This window comes from Artibeus jamaicensis, unplaced genomic scaffold (assembly GCF_021234435.1).
Source record: "Artibeus jamaicensis isolate MK-2021 breed Jamaican fruit bat unplaced genomic scaffold, CSHL_Jam_final scaffold_1283, whole genome shotgun sequence".
Lineage (NCBI taxonomy): Eukaryota > Metazoa > Chordata > Mammalia > Chiroptera > Phyllostomidae > Artibeus > Artibeus jamaicensis.
Genome location: NW_026522028.1, coordinates 16479566 through 16497627, shown reverse-complemented (window position 1 = coordinate 16497627; position 18062 = coordinate 16479566). Strand labels below are relative to the sequence as shown.

The window sequence follows — 18062 nt, the reverse complement described above, 5'->3', positions numbered from 1 at the left end:
TTAGTTAGCTTCATTCTTTGATGCCTTACCAAAATTGTGTACGAGATCTGGAACCCAATCGTCCTCCTCATCGGTGTCTCTGCTTTTGCTTCTGTTACCATGTTTGCCAAGGGAATTGCTCAGCTAACGTTCAAGACCCTGTTAAGCTGTCAGCACCAAGCTGACCTCATATTTCAGGAAGCTTTTGTGTGATTGGCTTGGCTTCTGCATGACCAATAATTGCAAAGGTGTTAGCAGAAAGGGAAGCTTGGACTTTGGGATTTTTGCAACAAATAGCTGTTCCATCATCTTTAATCATGTTAACCTCTTCAATAGCAGCTGTATTATTTACAGACATTTTTAGAAAACACTGAAGTCTTTGGTCATCAGCTGTAGCTATTCTATGTACCATCTTTCTGCAAGTTCTGCCCTTGCCCTGTATCTGGACCTGAGCCTATAGTTTGGCTAACTGTTCCCGATTCACATTATTGGTAAATCTAAAGCAGGGAGGGCCCTCCAACAGACACACAGCAAGAGCAAGAGGGCTGCCCCATTTCTTCAGTTCCTCGCAATGTTTTCTACACACCTTCCAGGTGTATTTGCTGACCAAGGAATGTGTTTTCACTTGAGACTGTATTATTTTATTTATAATAAATTAAATTAATATATATTTGTATTTAATGTGTGTATATATATATATTACTTTAACCTTGTTTTCCTCTTTTTTAATTTATTTTATTATTGATTATGCTGTAACAGTTGTTCTATTCCCCCCTTCATTTCCCTCCATCCTACCTCCCTGTCCCCACCATTCCCCCCCTTTAGTTTATGACCATGTATCTCAAGTTCTTTAGATTCTATATTTCCCATACTATTCTTGCCCCCCCATCTATTTTCTATCTACTGTCTACGCTACTTATTTTCTGTACCTTCTCCCCCCTTCTCCTCCTCCCACTCCACTGTTGCTAACCCTCCTTGAGATCTTAATTGCTATGTTTCCACTCCTGGTCTAGCTGTCCTTTTAGTTGCTTTTGTTTTAGGTGTGGTTGTTAATAACTGTGAGTTTGCTGTTCTTTCACTGTTCATGTTTTTTTTTTAACTTATTTTTCTTAGGTAAGTCCCTTTAACATTTCATATAATAAGGGCTTGGTGATGATGAACTCCTTGAATTTGATCTTATCTGAGAAGCACTTTATCTGTCCTTCCATTCTAAATGAAAGTTTTGGTAGATAGAGCAGTCTTGGTTGTAGATCTTTGGATTTCATGACTTGGAATACCTCTTTCCAGCCCCTTCTTGCCTGTAAGGTCTCTTTTGAGAAATCAGCTGACAGTCTGATGGGGACTCCTTTGTAGGTGACTGTCCCCTTATCTCTTGCTGCTTCTAGGATTCTCTCCTTCATTTGAATCTTGGCTAATGTAATGATGATGTGTCTTGGTGTGTTTCTTCTTGGGTCCAACTTCTTTGGGACTCTCTGAGCTTCCTGGATTTCCTGGAATTCTATTTCCTTTGCCATATTGGGGAAATTTTCCTTTATGATTTGTTCAAATAAGTTTTCCACTGGTGGCTCTTCCTTTCCCCCCTTCTGGTACCCCTATAATTCGGATGTTGGAGCATTGAAAGATGTCCTGGAGGTTCCTAAGACTCTCCTCATTTTTTTGAATTCTTGCTTCTTGACTCTTTTCTGTTTAGCCATTATTTGCTTTCTTCTGGTCCATTCCATTGATTTGAGTCCCAGTTTCCTTTTCATCGCTATTGGTTTCCTGTGCAATTCCATTCATTTCAATTAGTTTCCCCTTCATATGTTTGTCTAATTTGTGGCTATAATCAACCAGTTCTGTGAGGATCCTGATGACCAGTGTTTTAAACTGTGTGTCTGAGAGTTTTGCTATTTCTTCATCGCTTAGATTTATAGGCTCTGGGGCTTTGAGATTTTCTTGAGCCATTTTTGGTCTGTTCACTCCCTTAAAGTGTGAGGAGCGAGCCTTGGACTCCCAGGTCGCTGGGTTGTGATGCTATATGTGGGGGCGTGGTCAGAGCGGGCAAATCGTGGCCCCCTCGGCTGTTTCGGGCTGCTCCGAGAGGAGCAGAGCCTTAGGTTGTTCACCGGGAAAGGGCCACTTAGGTCGCTGGATTATGATGCTGTATGTGGAGGCGGGGTTAGAGTGGGGAAATTGCGGTGCCCTCCGCCTCTGCTTGCGGCTGGGTCTGCTGGTTCCCGTCCAATCACCCACTCCACACACGAATGCATGACCACAGTCAACCCGCAGCCCTGCTCCCTCGCTGTTTCCTGGAGGTCGCTTGCTGGGTTGCTCACTAGGTCCACCCCTGCACCTGGATTCTGCACACCTGAGTCCGTCTGACGGAGTTTTCCTGTGCTACCACACTCTGCCAGCTGCCTGTTTCGCCCCTCTTACCAGTCAGGCTGAAGAATTTTTGTTATCAGACTTCCGAAAAATTCAATTTTCTATGTTCTGGCTGTGTTTTCTGTTGCTATTATTTAACTGTCTCTAAACTTGGTTGTGTGAGGAAGCACGACGTCTCAACCTATGCCTCCATCTTGGCGGAAGTCCCTCCTTGTTTTCCTTTTTAACCATATCAGATGGAACAGGTGTTCTCAGGGGCAAGCAGCTTAACTGTTTTCAGCTAATGGTAAAAAATCTCAAGGAAGGTGTCTAAATATTTATCACTGACATAGTGAAATTCTCTATGGACAGAATTTGCTTCAATTTAGACATTCTTAAAAATAGGGAGCTTTGTCTTCATATTCTGGATACTTACTTCTCTTAAACATTTTGTTATGGGAATTATCAAACCAACAGAAGAATACAGAGACTTGTAGGAGGGTCTCCCACATATTCATCACCTGGCCTACACAAGTAACACCACTGGTAACCCCATTCCTTCTACACCCAACTCCTCCTAGACGTCTTCAAAACAGCCCCCAATGCCATCTCACCCATGAAACTTCAGTATCATTTCTAAGAGATGAGGTGCCCCTCCCTTTCAAAACATAATGGTAAGAGCAGGAGTACCACTGTCATAAAGGAACAGCTCTTGCACATCATCTAATAGCCACTGGGTGGTCACCTTTCCTGGATTCTCTCATAAATGCCTTTTTACTGTTGGCTTCTTTTGATCAGGATCTAAACAAGGGCCAAGTATGGCACTTGGGTGACGTGTCTTTCAGGCTGTGTTAATCTACAATCTCTCCAGCCTGTTCTCCTTTTCCCTTGCTGCATGGAGGAAATTGTGAATGTCTCGCTGTGACGCCTTCATCCCAGCTAGCATTAGCTTATGCCTAAAGGTAAAACGTACATTCATGGCAAGGCTTTTGCTTATGGTAGGGGATAGACTTTGACACTTCAAAGTCTGGATGACTGTGCATTTTGGGCAGACCAATTAGATTGCTTTGGTTTTCATATGTACCGCAGTTCTAACAAAGCTTAGACCAGCGTGGCCATTCTATTATGGTCCCTTGGGTTTACATTGTTGGCCTTTAACTCAGTTCCTTTGCAGAGACCTTTAAAAATTACTGGAGTTCAGCTTTTGAGTGTTAACATTTTATGAATCTTAAGCCACTGATTTTGTCACATCTTAGCATCTGTGAAATTGGTTGCATATTAAAGTTGATGGTGATAGTTTAACAGGTGTCATTCTTCTTTCCTATTTGCTTCATAAAACCATGTCACATCTCCCAAGGAAGTTTTACATTTGCTTAAATGTACTAGTTTACTTAAACTAGGGAAAACAAAGGCCCCTCCCCTGTGAACTTCTACTCTCCCCTCCAACCAGTGGGCAGGATGCCACCCTGAGGTGGACCAATCAGGATTTAAGTAGGGTCCCAACAGCCATTCTGAGTTTTCAGGACAGAAGTGCTGTCATACAGAACCAGCTTACCCAGCTGCTGGAAGACAGGGGGCCAAAGCGAGAGAAGTTTCCAGAGATCCAGAAGTGCAAGGCTTTCTGGGAATCTCGGGCACTGGCTTCAGCTTCCCTCATGACTGAAGTGGGTGAATCTCAAGATGACACCCAGGGGCCTGGCAAAACCCACATCTGCCTTCTGCTGATGCCCAGAGGCCTGTCCTGAGCAGCCAGCGATGGAAAATTACTTTCCTCCCTCCCCCACTTGTGGTAGAACTGAACCCACCCTACCATAAGGCACAGTGGGAAATGCTGCTTCCAGGCTGTGTGTCTCTAAGCACAGGGGACAACTCGGAAGGGCTGGGGTGGTCCCAACGGTCACTACCACCCAGGACGTCGGGACGCTTTACATTAGTCAATCTATACATTAAATGTGGAAGAGCTTAACATCTCTCGTCTTATATAAATCTAACATGCGATGTGCTCAATGTGCTCTCCATGAATCAACTTCTGCACCTCGTGGAGTATGACCCTCCACTCCAACATCAAGGGACTTGAGCAGCCCAGGCCCACCTAGGCAGGTGGAGTGAGGCCTGCAGAGGTCATAACCCAGTTTTGGCTGCCCCCTTGCCTCCGAAGGGTTATTTTCCCAAACAAATGAGCTTAATTAAGCCCTTAGTTCTTCATCTGAAGAGCAGGCCACAGAATGACTGAAAGAAATATCATGATGCTCACCACTCAGTCACTGGGAGCTGATGCACATGCTGTAACACAAGCAGCCCAAGGCTCTCCTTTCCGTGAATGTGGAGTCACCTCCATGAGATCTAGCAGCTTGAGGGGAGGAGTGGGGCCCCATATGTATTAAGGATATCCCTGCAGGGATGATAGTGCCCCTAAAGCCAGGGAAGAGGGACCCATAACACCAGAGTTGCCTTTAGTGTGCAGGAAGGTCAGAGAAGCAAGGAAGCACAGAGACCCCCAAGCTAGATGGATGCAAAGAGGCCCACTCCAAGATACATCATAATTAAAACACAGAAGGTTAAAAGATGAAGAGAAAATCTTAACAGAAAGAAGAAAGAAGTTACTTATCTATAGGGGAGTACTCAGAAGACTGTCACTGGATTTCTCAAGAGAAACTTTGTAGCCTAGAAGGGAGTGGCAAGAGATATTCAATGTCAGGAAAAGCAGGGACCTACAGTCACGATTGCTCTACCCAGCAGAGATATCATTTAGAATCAAAGGGCAGGTAAACAACTTCCCAGATAAGAAAAAACTAAAGGAGTTCATCATCACCAAACCATTATTGTATGACATGTTAAAGGGACTTCAAGAAAAAGATCAAAACTATGCCCAATAAAATGGTAAAAAATACAAATCAACAGTTGAATCTAAAAAACTAAGCAAACAAGGACAGAATCATGGATACAAAGAGCATTTTGATGGTTGTTTAATGGGAGGGGGTGTGGGAGAATGGATGAAGAGGTGAGGATTAGAGTACAAATAACTAGTTACAGAATAGTTTTGGGGCCCTGGCTGGTGTGGCTCAGTGGTTGAATGCCAGCCAGACTGCAAATCACGGCGTTGCCAGTTTGACCCCGACTAGGGTACATGCCTAGGTTGCAGCCTGGACCTCCAGTAGGGGACACGTGAGAGGCAACTACACATTGGTGTTTCTTTCTCCTTCCCTTCCCCTCCATGGCTTTAAGAAAATAGCCATGGGGATATAAAGTACAGTGATGTATGGAGTACCCAATAACCCATGGACATGACAAATGGTGGAGAGATTGACTGAGGGAGTGGGGGGTGCTTGGTGGAGGGGGGATTAGAGGGGGATAAAGGGAAAACCAGGACAACTGTAATAGCATAATCAATAAAAATACAATTTAAAAAATGATACAGATTTTTAATGGGAAAAAAACTCATTAAGTGCTATTAAAAAAAAAAAAGCCTGGCAAGTTCATTGGAGGCTAATATAACATGATATTCTCTACACTAGTAATTTACAGCCCCTCAGTGAACAAGTGGTTCTGAATCACCCAAGTCTCAGACAGCAGATGACCACGCCATGCCAGTCACCTGAGCAGCAACAGTGGGAAGTTGCTGGGTTCCCAGGCACTGAGCAGTGGCTCCTGGGATGGGTGGGCTGAGAGGTGGGATACAGAAGGCCACAACCCTGAGGCTCTAAGGCCCTTCCACTGTGTAAGATGGGAGAGCTGAAGGCAGAGGGGCAGTATGGCTCTGGCTCCAGGGGTAAAGGAGCAGCCAGAACTGCCAGCCAGACATATGAACTCAGGTGGGACGGTATCTGGGGGCACTGGCATTTTCTAGCATGCTCGCTCCATCAACAACATTGCAAGTAACAAAACTTTTGAGCACAGATGAAGCTCACTGATTTAACTTCTGACTAGTCCCCTGGGGTCTTGTTGAAGGGCCCCACAAGAGGCCAGCCTTTGCTCCTAGGAATCTATTCACAGGTAGAATGAGGTCAAGTGTTAAAACTCAAGTATTTGGACATATAAAACCACAAATGTGTTCAAAGTCAAGTATTTGGACATGCAAAATCACAAACTTACTAGAGTACTTTTTCGATATAACCAATCCATACATAAATGTAACGAGGTAAAAGCAAATCACATCTGAGGCTTTGACACTAGTTTTTTGGTTATTTAACTTTATTATATTTAAAATCTGAGAACTATAAAAACAGTATTTGTATAAACACCTGAGGACTGTTAAATGGACGTGGCATCTTCACTCAAACAATTTGAGAGAAGACCAAGTTTAAATTAGAATTTTATCTTATAACACAAAAGAAAAACATAGGTGAAACCACCCTTTAAATACTTGCATTCTAGTACAAAGTACATTTGGTTTACTAAAAAATAAAATGTACATTCTTGTCCCTGGTGTGTGTTTTATTGGCATTTTCAACAAGTGGCTAATACTTTTAGCACAGATTCTCATAGCTTATAAACAGTATTCCAAAGTTATACAAAAGTAATAACAATAAAACATATAACACCATTTCCCCCTGAAAGTTCTACTTTAAAAGTTAAGCCCGAAATAAGTCAGAATTGATGCATCTTCCAAAATTTAGCTGTATAAATGGCTCAGAACTAGAAACATTGCATAGGACAGAGAATTTCCCTGTATGGAAACCAATCTATGAATTGTTCCTTATCCCCTGAAAACTAAAGTGAGAGGTACTAGTGACAGCAAACGATGCACGTATTTTTTTTTACTGAATAAAACGTCTTATTATATAAATAGCTTATCATTACCTCTGTGGCAGTGTAAAGTGCCATATTAAATTCAAAAAGAACAGATTTACTTCTTTGTATACCTACAGGTATAGAATAATATATAAATATGGTATAATATCCATATGAAGAATAAACACAGACGATAAAATACATAACTTTTAAACATGTGGGCACAGTTGTCTTCAAATAGAGATGTGAGAAATGAATGCCTACTTAAAGTTTTAAAACATAGGTATTTTGTTGAAAAAAAATTAATCAGACTCCATCCAAACTACTGTTGTAGTTAATTATTTCCTGCGTAAAACAACTATTCTGTCTAGCCTATAACTGGCTGAAATTTATCCAAAACTGTAAGAACACTTTGTGAAAGTTTATGTTTGTTTTTTCTTTAAATATGAACAAATACATCATACAGAGAAATAACGAAAGAAAAATAAGTTATATGGCTATTCCCTTTCTGGAAAGTGGTAGAACACAAATGGAACATTGCTATTACAGACATAAAATAAATGAGAAAGAGATGATATCTCCAGCTGTATCTTTAAATTCTGAGGAACATTCCTCATGGAGTTTATTAAAGAACTTGTCAAGCCCTGACACTTTTCCCTTTGGGATTTAGCTGTTTTGGTTCTATATATAAACTTTAATCAAAATCAAAAGTGTTTCTCTGTAACCTACATGAAGTATACTTGTAAACTGCATGATAAAACAATAAACTGTAAATTATAAGAAGACATAAAGAAGTGCCAAATTTGAATATACTAATACTAACACATTAAATGGTATATAAAGTAGTAGATTGAACTGTAGCTCTGCAATTCTACATATAACGATCTTTTTAGGAACTGCCTGAAAACCTAAAACCACTAAGAGAATAAAAATACTTTTAGATTAATAAGTTATCAAGAAAACTGAGAATTATGTCTAACCTAAACTTATAAATTTTTAAAGTTGTATCTCCCTTCTTTAAGTTTTTCAATGTAGTAACACAACTTCAGAGCCGGCCCCAACTTCAGCCCCATATACTTCATTATAACATCACTGTGGAGTAGTAGCAGAGCCTTCCCATCAATTTCCTGCAGAGAGAAAAAACTTATAATTAATAATGCTTTCATTTTTTATCCAAAGTTCTTTATATATAAAAGCATGTAAAACAGCAGCTGTATATTCCCTATATATATTCCCTGAATATTATTTAAAATATATCTTTAAAAAATGGCCTAAGCATAAACTACCTAATTTTAAATACTGTATATTGAATAAAATACTACATTATCTATGACAAAGGATGAAAAATTGTTAAGTGGTAAAAATGAATTTCAGATGGTCATTAACTTTCTTAGAAAGGCTGGGGATATGAGTACATTGGCATCAATGCAAACTGTAAATGTGCCAGACAGTGCTGTGTTTATGGTGAAAGCTCATCAGTTGCCTGAAGCTAATTAATTAGATGCTAAAACCAATTATTAATTATCTTGCAATACTGAAAAGGATACATCAAATATTTAGTCACAAATATGATTTATTAGAAAATATTATAAACATATTACATAAAAGATGTAAGGTATTCTCCTAAAATTCTTTATTTCCTTAATTAACCAATTTATGTCACAGAAGCATATTATTTGGTACTCATGAGTTCTTAGTTAAAATAAAGCTGTACTTAATCTTATACAGTTGCTTAATTCATTGGCATCGTAACAAGGAGAACACCCGTTACAGCCTGTGATCACCCCCTCCTACTTATGGTCCTAGGGCCAAGCAGGGAGTAGGTGGGGAGGAGGATCCTTGTAGCAATCATTACAAAGAAGATTATCTGAGAATGAGTGACCAGGATGAATCATCTCTTGAGAACCTGATGACTTGCAGTATTTTAGGTACTTTTTAAAAAGTTTAAAGCACAGGTCCAACCTCTACCACTTCAGGATCTAATTTTGAGCAAAGTAACCTTTTCTCACATAAGGAAAAGATCAGTTGATAGGGTTCCCCCACCATCCATACTAATCAACATCCAACCGAACAGCCTGCACATAAGTCATTCAAAGGCAGGAAAACGGGATCAAAAGATACATTACATGTTCCCTGAAGATGTCTGCGAGGGGGCCTGAAATCCTAGGATCTTTATAATTCATAAACTGTATCACTTCATCCACACACCAGGTTTCAGGGTCCTTAGAGAAGCTCTGTGTCAGGACACTGGGGTCAGATACAGCTATATAACCTAGAGTTTCAATAGAGGGAGGGAAAAGACATTTCATACTTGACCTGATCATTATTCTGAAAGAAGAGATGTTAGATAGGAAGTGCTGGTCTCATTTCTGGAACCATTTGTTAGTCCAGCAAGGACCCGGGACTCCAAATGTAAAATCCAGTAAAAGCTTACACGAAGATGGCGTGAGGATGGGTACCACAAGTGTCCCATCTGACTGCCCATGAACAACAAAAGCAGCTTCAGAAGTTACCAGAAAGCTTCAAACATCATAAAACAGACTTAACAACCCACGGTCTCTTTGGCCACAAATACAGCAAAAGATCTGTTACTGTATTGGGTAATCTGATTGGGTTAATTAGGTCAATCTAAGATAACCTATTACTCTCTAAGTATTTCAGTGAACTTCTCTCAATCTCTCTCCTCTTGGTCTGTGTAGGTTAGATTTATTTTACTAGCTAAATACAATGGAAATTTCCCAAAATTAATTTTATAATTGCTTAAATTTATTCAGTTTAATCAGTGAATTTTAAAAACCTATTATCTTTGACACCCAAATTATTTACTGAATCTCTTCCATGTATTCAATATGGACACTTTTAACATTATTTTATCTTTAAATTCTTGTTTATCAAAGCTCAAATGTTTATCTGAATTTTGAAAACAAGTTTATTTTTTGATTAGCTAGGTAAGAAATAACTTTAATATTATATCGAATACCTCTTTCAAGTTTAAATAATTGTACAATAATAGGTATTTTGGTTGAAGTTTTATATATTAAAAAATAAATAACTGAGATAAAACAATTGAAGTGTTCATACCTCAGAAAGTTTTAGCTGTGATGTTAAGTTGTGCTGTGTCTAGACAAGTATTCATTTTCTCAACTATAGCACTCAACTCTCTATAGTGTGTGATAACAGAGTTTTGTAATTTGCTAGGAAGATTTATATTGTGTTTCTAACCAAGAACTGTCAATACAAATTTGATTTTTTTTGCATAAATTAGCCAAAGGTGTACCTTTTCTTTCCTATTGTCTAAGCTCTGTCCATTTAAGGGACATTATGAGTATTTACCAAGGGAAAGGGCAAAGAAAAATAGAAGATATAAAAAAACTGACAATGGTCAGTTTGTGCGTATTATAATTTTATTTTTCTTTTTCATATCATAACTTTGATGTGAAATAAAAACTCTACTAAAATACATCTTCCTCTTCCATTTGTCAGAGATAAAAATGTTGGTCATATCTATGAAGACATGCTACTGGGCTGAATCAACTGAAGTAAAAATGATAATGGTATAGACCATGCCATACCTAAGTCATTCTAATAATTTAGACAGAAAGGTTTTCTTTAACTCAAAAGAGACTCAATTTAACATAAACTTATTGGCAAGGTGACTCATACCACTAAATTATGTTTTGTACTATTTCTAGTTTCTGTCATCAGAATCTGGTATAGTTATACCTTTTTTCCCCATTTATAATTTACTAGCTCTTCCAGTGTTTCAGAGTGATAAAGGAGTTTCAATGATCTTACATGGTGAATTAGGTTGATAGGTGAACTTATACTGAACAAATGTCTAGATTGAATTAGACTATTTGTGCAGTTTTTCAGACTGTTGGTAATGTGAGGTAGTTTTCCAACTAGGTGATCTAACAGTTCACAGGGAGGATATAGTTATGTCTTTTTTTTCCTTGTCTATTTCCGTTTTGTTTGTTCATTTATTTTGCTTTTTATATTCCACATATAAGTGAAATCATATGGTATTTGTCTTTCTCTGACTTGTTTCACTTAGCATAATACCTTCCATCCATATAGTAAGAATGGACCTTACTATTGCAAATGGTAAGGTCCATTCTTTTTTATGGCTGAGTAATAACTTATTGCATCTATAAACATATAACTTGAATAACATATAACTAGTTTTACAGATTACTACAGATAAACTATAAGATATTATTTCTGTTATAAAACTGTAATGTTATATTAAAAATAAAACAACTATAAGAGCATCAATTTCAATCTATTATGGAAAAATATTTAATCAGTCCCATATCTTCAAAACAACCAGAGAAGGTTGCAAACATTACATCAATATTATTCAAGTAATTACATCAAACAAAGTAACTGTGTAAAAAACAGTCAAAGTCCAATCATGCTTTTCTCCTGAATGGCTTTGTCTTATGTATACTAGGAAATCAGTAATTATTTCTGAAATAAATAAAGTGAAAGTTATTTGCTTTTATCCCTAATAATGTTATCGAATTTCTTTCTTCTAATAAAAATCAACAATTTGTTTCATTCAAATAATGGGTCAGGGCAGGAGTTTGTGTGAGCATCATCAGCAATCAAGGGTGGTCTCAGCTTTAAGTAACAGTTCCAATACCTTAAAGAAAAGTAGTGACACCTCTAGGCAGTTTCCAAAGTGAAATGATTACCTATTTCTCTGGAGATGTGAGCAGCACAGCAGCTAAAAAGTACCACCTTGGATGGAGCCAAGAGTGCCTGGTTCAAGCACTGGCTCAGCTACTTTCACTTTAGTCAAGTGACTTCTCAGATTTTTCACCTAAAAATGTTTACCAGCACCTACATCTCAAAGAATTAGTATGAAGGTGTAATGCACGAGGCTATGTAAAATATTATTTGCCTGGCACATAATGTCTCATAGTGATGAAGATAATGATGATTTTTATTACTTTTAAGTAACTACTATTAAATAATGTTATTGTTAGTCTTTCCACTCCTAGTCTTCTCAAGCCCCAATACAGGCTACTTTGGCATGGTAGTGTAACGAACACATGCGGAAGTCAGATAGTCAGCATTAGAGGTAACCTTTTGGAGCCTTTTATACTAAGAAGGCCTGTCTTCAAAAGTTCACATTCTGTAAAAAAATACCTAAAAATTCAGAGTACACTACTCCTTTATATAATGAACATCTATCTTCAGACTCTCTACAAACCACGTCACTCTAAAGCAGAGGCAATCTACACAGAGGCAATCTTCAACGTTAATAGTGGATTGGCTCTGAGAGTGATGTGCAGATAACTCAACTTCCTCAATTTGGCACTTTCTCCAATGTGATACATTCCTAGGGATGTTATTAGGCATGGAAACCTTAAGGGGAAAGACAAGCACATTGATTGAAAATCACCACTTTTAAATATACCGTCTCTGTTCGGCATCTGGAATTCATGGGGATCACTCATGGCAGAGAATGGATCCATTAGTGCTGAACTTGAGCAGCCTGGCATATTTTCATAAAAATTCTCAGGGATTGTGGTATCAGTGTTTATGAGAGCTGCACTTTCAGGATTCAAATAAGTTTCTGGATTTAGTGGTGGGTCCTTGTACTCCATAGGAAGGTGCTCCTCTGTGGATGTACTATTTTCCTCATAAGAAAATAATTCTTCTGAAAGAAAAAAGACAAAGGTGGTTATCTTCAACAGATTTACATATAGTTCAAATACTATGAAAAGGTCAAAATTGTCCTAATTTTTAACAATTCACTTAAGCCATGCTATACTGAACCACAAACAACACAAAGTATATGACCATCCCCTCCTTGGTGTTTATAGTAATAGATACTGTCCTGATATCCAAATTTATTCTATGACATTACCTACAGTTCCCACGGCAACCACCCCATGAAAGTTTTTCCACCAAGGCTGTGAACACCTCACTAAAGCATTCATTTTTAGAAATGCCATTCCTCACAACTATTTGTTATATTTATTATGGTCACACAGTCAGTTTCTAACATTTGCATACTACCTGGGCACTTAAAACTTTCACTGGAAAAAGGTACTGGGTTTTTCTATTCCTCTATCAGTTTTAGCAGTATAAAGCTGAATGAAAAAAATTTTACTGTAACAGTTTGTTTTTTTAATCTAAGGAGAAACAATAATTGTGCCCTTCTGAAGAAAGTGAATTGCTCAACAAAGCTGCCAAAGTAGTAGCCTAACTGCCAAAATGATTTAGGCAAATATATACCACCCTACCTCCAACACTACCACCCAAAAGGGTATATAAGTGGTAGAGAATGATTGTTCTTCCCAGTCCTGTGACATGTAAATACTATTTACCTTCAGAAGAAACCATCTCTGTTTTGGGGACCTTAAGAGCAAGAGGAGCCACATCAGATGCAGATTGCTCAGAAGGTCGTTTGGTGGTTTGTTTTTCAGTTACTTCTTCTTTCACTGTTTTGGAAACAAGTGTCTGTTGTAATTAAGATACTCTAGTATTTCCATATCATCAGCATAAGATACTTTTGTGTTAAATCACTTTCCTATGACTTCATCAACAATTTATCAATTATTCTATAGTTTATGAATAACATGTTCATTTCATCCTATTAAATATTTCAGTGACATCATATTTAAGAGTTTAAAGCATTATGTTCAGGCTTTATTTATTCTAGGGCCATCACATATATCCAAAGATCTCAGGAGGCAATGAGGAAACCAGTACAATATGTCTAAAACGGCCTGGGTAATTTGTTCCCATGAGCAATAAAAGTTAAGAATTCGGAGTAGTTAAGGATAAGGGTACAATGAACACCGCCAACTTATAGGCAACAATCCTGGCCTAGGGCTACCACTGCAACAACTCTCCTGCTTATTTCTCATTCAACCAAATGCATTTCTAGCTAAAGGACCACTCCTTTAAGGCATGATCCTGAAAGTAAAAAATTTCAAATTATCAATTACACTCTAAAATATTAATCAATACCTTGATTTAACCTCCAACAAAAAAGAAAAATAAAGTATAATAGAAATCTAAAATGTCTGATACTAGACCTCAAAAGAGAAGAAAAAATGAAATGAGAAAGTACCAGTCAAACTTCATCTTGTTCGAAATGGCAGGGGGCCAAGGCATGCCTCTCAAAATCATCTAATGAGTAACCTTTAACCATCAAGTTACTGACCAATGACTAACAACTCTAAGAGAGCTCTTACCACTTGATTTTATTTTTAATCATGGACTATAAAAGCAACAGGCAAAACATATTTTGGTGAATGCCAAATATTTCTACAGTTAATATATTTAAATTCAAAGGAAACAAGTAATTGACTTTTTCAAACCCATTTCATGATACAGAAAACATGAATACAGAAGTATAGTTTTCTATAGATATATAGGATCTTAGCAAGATCAGAAAAAAGTCTTTATCTTTTACTTATATTCTGATGCTTTCTGTATGAAAAGTTTATGAAGCTAGTGTATGGTCTACTCTCTGGTGCTGATACAAACATAAAAATTGACTCCTGATTTCTGTTTCTGGGTATTATAGTAAGCTGAGGCATAAAATTGTTCCAGCAGCAATAACTAGGGAAAAAACAGATAATTTAAAAAGTACTTGAAAAAGTTGTCATAGAGAGGCACTTCCAGAATGACTGATTAATGACTCCCAAAAATTCACTCCTTCATAAAAACAATGAAAACACTGGCAAAATCAAATTTAAAAAAACTCTGCACATTAACTAAAGGATTACAACAATCCAAAAAGCATTTACTCAAGAAAAAAATGGCTGAACCTCAGAAAGAACAGCAAATTATATGACATTTTAGCTTCCTAATACCATCTGCCTTCATCCCAGTTTTGCAGCTGCCTTGCAAACAAATACCTTTGCAACTATAATAGCTATGAAAACCACTAGCCTAGCAATTACTGGAGAGGGCACAATGGGTTTGGAGCTCTCCAAAAGCCCTAGTCCCAAAGAACTGTCACTATTTAACTAATCTTGCAGATAACTAAAAATCTCTGATCTCAAGGCCTATTTCATTTGACCTGAATCAGAGCCTGCTCTGTCCAAACAGCCTATCTCTATGACGCTGGTAAAAAAAAAAAAAAAAAAAGGCAATTATTTAACACTACAGCTGCCTAAGGCAGAGTACCAGTTGGGGCTGATAAGAAGCTAACCAAAAAGCTTGAAAGGAAAAACTGGAGAATGAGATGTGCATTAGGATGAGAAGCATGGAGATATTCCTGGGAATCCAGATGGCATTATGCACACTGAGCAAAGTATAGAGAAGGCCCAAATCTTTTATTTCTTGCTGACCTTCAGACTGTGCACAAAGAAGATTTGTAAACTGCCTCCTGGGATGTTGAAGGTAAGTCCCAATACACACAAAACTTCCTGACAAAGGGTGGGAGACATACCAGTTCTAGACATTTAAGGAAATACCTGTCCAATCATTAGCTGACCACTAAGCTAACTGAGAAGACTTTAGTAGTCATACATGACAAAATTAGCTCAGGGAAAGTCATTAAATTAATCCAGGAAAGTCACTAAACAAACAAATGGCATCACCACCACCAACGAACCCTAGGGATGGTGAAGAAATCTAATTATCAGAGCTACTGTATTATATCATCTCAAAATGCCCAGTTTTCAATTAAAAATTTAGGAGACATGCAAAAATATAGAAAAAAATATGGCCCATACATAGGGAAAAAAATAGTCAATAGAAACTGCCTCTAAGAAAACCCAGACACTGGAATTACTAAAGACTTTAAATAAGCTATTTTGTATATGTTCAAAAAACTTTACAAAAATCATGTCTAAATAATTAAAGAAAAGGTCCTGGCTGGTGTGGCTCAGTAAATTGAGCACCAGCCTGCAAACCCAAAGGTCACTGGTTCGATTCCTAGTCAGAGCACTTGCCTGGGTTGCAGGCCAGGTCCCTAGTGGGGGGCATGCAAGAGGCAACCACACATTGATGTTTCTCTCTCTTTCTTTCTCCCTCCCTTCCCCTCTGTCTAGAAGTAAATATTTTCTAAAAAAGCCTTTTAAAAAGGAATTAAAGAAAAGTATGAGAACAATGTCTCACCAAATAGAGACTATCAATAAAGAAATTTTAAGAATAAGTGAAAAGAAATTTGGGACTTAAAAAATAAATAAATGAAATAAAAAATTTACTAGCGGAACTTAACAGCAGATTTGAACTAGTAGAAGAATCAGCAATTTTACACAAAGGTCAATTGAAATTATATAGTTTGATGAACAGAAAGAAAAAAAGAATGAGGAAAAGTGAACAGATGTCAGAGATCTGTGGTATACCATCAATCATAACAAAATACACATAATGGGAGAGTACCAGAAGGAGAGGAGAGAAAGGAGCAGAAAGAATATTTGAAAGTAATGGTTAGGAGCTTCCCAAATTTGATAGAAAACATTGATCTGTACATCTAAAAAGCTCAAAAATATCCAAGTAGGATAAATTCAAATATATCCACACAGAAAAAACACAAACTATCAAAAGCAAAACACAGAATTTTGAAATCAACTAGAAAAAGAATATCATCCTATACAAGGGAGCCTCAATAAGTTAGCAACTAACTACAAACTACAAAAGGAAGTGGGAAGACACATCCAAATCACTGAAACAAGACGATGGTCAACCAAGAATTCTATATTCAGCAAAATTAACCTTTAAAAATGAAGGACAAAGTAAGAAATTCTCCATAAACAAAAACTGAGACTCTTGCTATAGTGGTCTGAGGTCGACCTCTGAAAATGGTCTGCTATTCACTTGACCCAGAAAACACCACAAAATCATGCAAATCAAGAGGTTCAAATCTCTGTGTTTACTTTAAGAATCTTATGAAACTGCTCAGGCCATCAAGGGTATACATATCCAAAAACCCACCCAAGATGTCACTTTACAAGAAGCAATGTGTACCATCCATCATTACAATGGTACAGCTGGTAGGTAAGTCCAGGCCTAACAGTGGGGCTAGATGCAGGATTGGTGACTCAAAAAGAGTGCTGAATTTTTGCTGCACATGCTTAAAAATGCCAACAATAGTGCCGACTTAAAGGTTTGGATGTAGATTCTCTGGTCACTGAGCATATCCACGTGTACAAAGCTCCCATGATGCCACACAGAACTTTACAGAGCTCATGGACAGATTAACCCATACATAAACTCTCCCTGCCACGTGAAAATGATCCTTACTGAAAGACAGCAAATTGTTCCTAAACCAGAAGAGGTTGCAAAGAAGAAAAATATATTCCAGAAAAAACTAAAGAAACAAAAACTTATGACCCAGGAGTAAACTCAGCATCAAATAAATGCCAATAAAAGCTTTTAAAAACAGGGAATTCCTCAATTTCAGAGCCACCCTACAAGAAATACTAAAGGGACTCCTTCAAGTTGAAATGAAAGGACACTAGACAGTACAGCAGTCTCCCCTTACCTGTCGGGAATATGTTCCAAGATACCCAGTGGATGCCTGAAACCATGGATAGTATCAAACTCTATATATACTATGATTTTTTCCTGTATGTACATACCCATGATAAAGTTTAATCTATGAATTAGGCACAGTAAGAGATTAACAACAATAACATAATAAAAGAGAACAATTAGCCCTGGCTGGTGTGGCTCAGTGGATTAAGTGCTGGCCTGTAAACCAAAAGGTCACCGGTTTAATCCCCAGTCACGGCACAAACCTGGGCTGTGGACCAGGTTCCCAGTTGGGGGTGTGTGAGAAAAACCAACTGATCATATATCTCTTGCACATTGATGTTTCCTTCCCTCTCCTTCTCCCTCCCTTCCCATCTCTCTAAAAATAAATAAATGGAATCTTAAAGAAATAGAATTGTAACAACATACTATAATAAAACTTATATGGATGAGGTCTCTCTCTCAAAGTACCTTATTGTACTGTACTCACCCTTCTTCTTGTGATGATGTGAGATGATACAATGTCTACATAATGGAGATGAAGTGAGCTGAATGACATA

The 18062-nt window shown here is 37.8% G+C and overlaps 1 protein-coding gene and 1 pseudogene across 2 annotated transcripts in view; both read right to left on the bottom strand.

The window, feature by feature from the left end:
* On the bottom strand, nucleotides 1-3979 carry LOC128625947 (transcription factor BTF3 homolog 4-like; annotated as a pseudogene).
* Nucleotides 3980-6543: 2564 nt separating this feature from the next.
* Nucleotides 6544-18062, bottom strand: part of SCML2 (Scm polycomb group protein like 2) — a 73835-nt gene continuing 62316 nt past the window's right edge. For both annotated transcript variants that reach the window (XM_037157581.2, XM_053655755.1), the window contains 4 exons: nucleotides 13395-13508; nucleotides 12479-12721; nucleotides 9180-9325; nucleotides 6544-8180 (listed from right to left, as the gene is read on the bottom strand). In XM_037157581.2, the coding sequence (XP_037013476.2) occupies nucleotides 8040-8180; nucleotides 9180-9325; nucleotides 12479-12721; nucleotides 13395-13508 (644 nt within the window). In that variant the 3' untranslated portion in view covers nucleotides 6544-8039. The remainder of the gene's footprint in view (nucleotides 8181-9179; nucleotides 9326-12478; nucleotides 12722-13394; nucleotides 13509-18062) is intronic.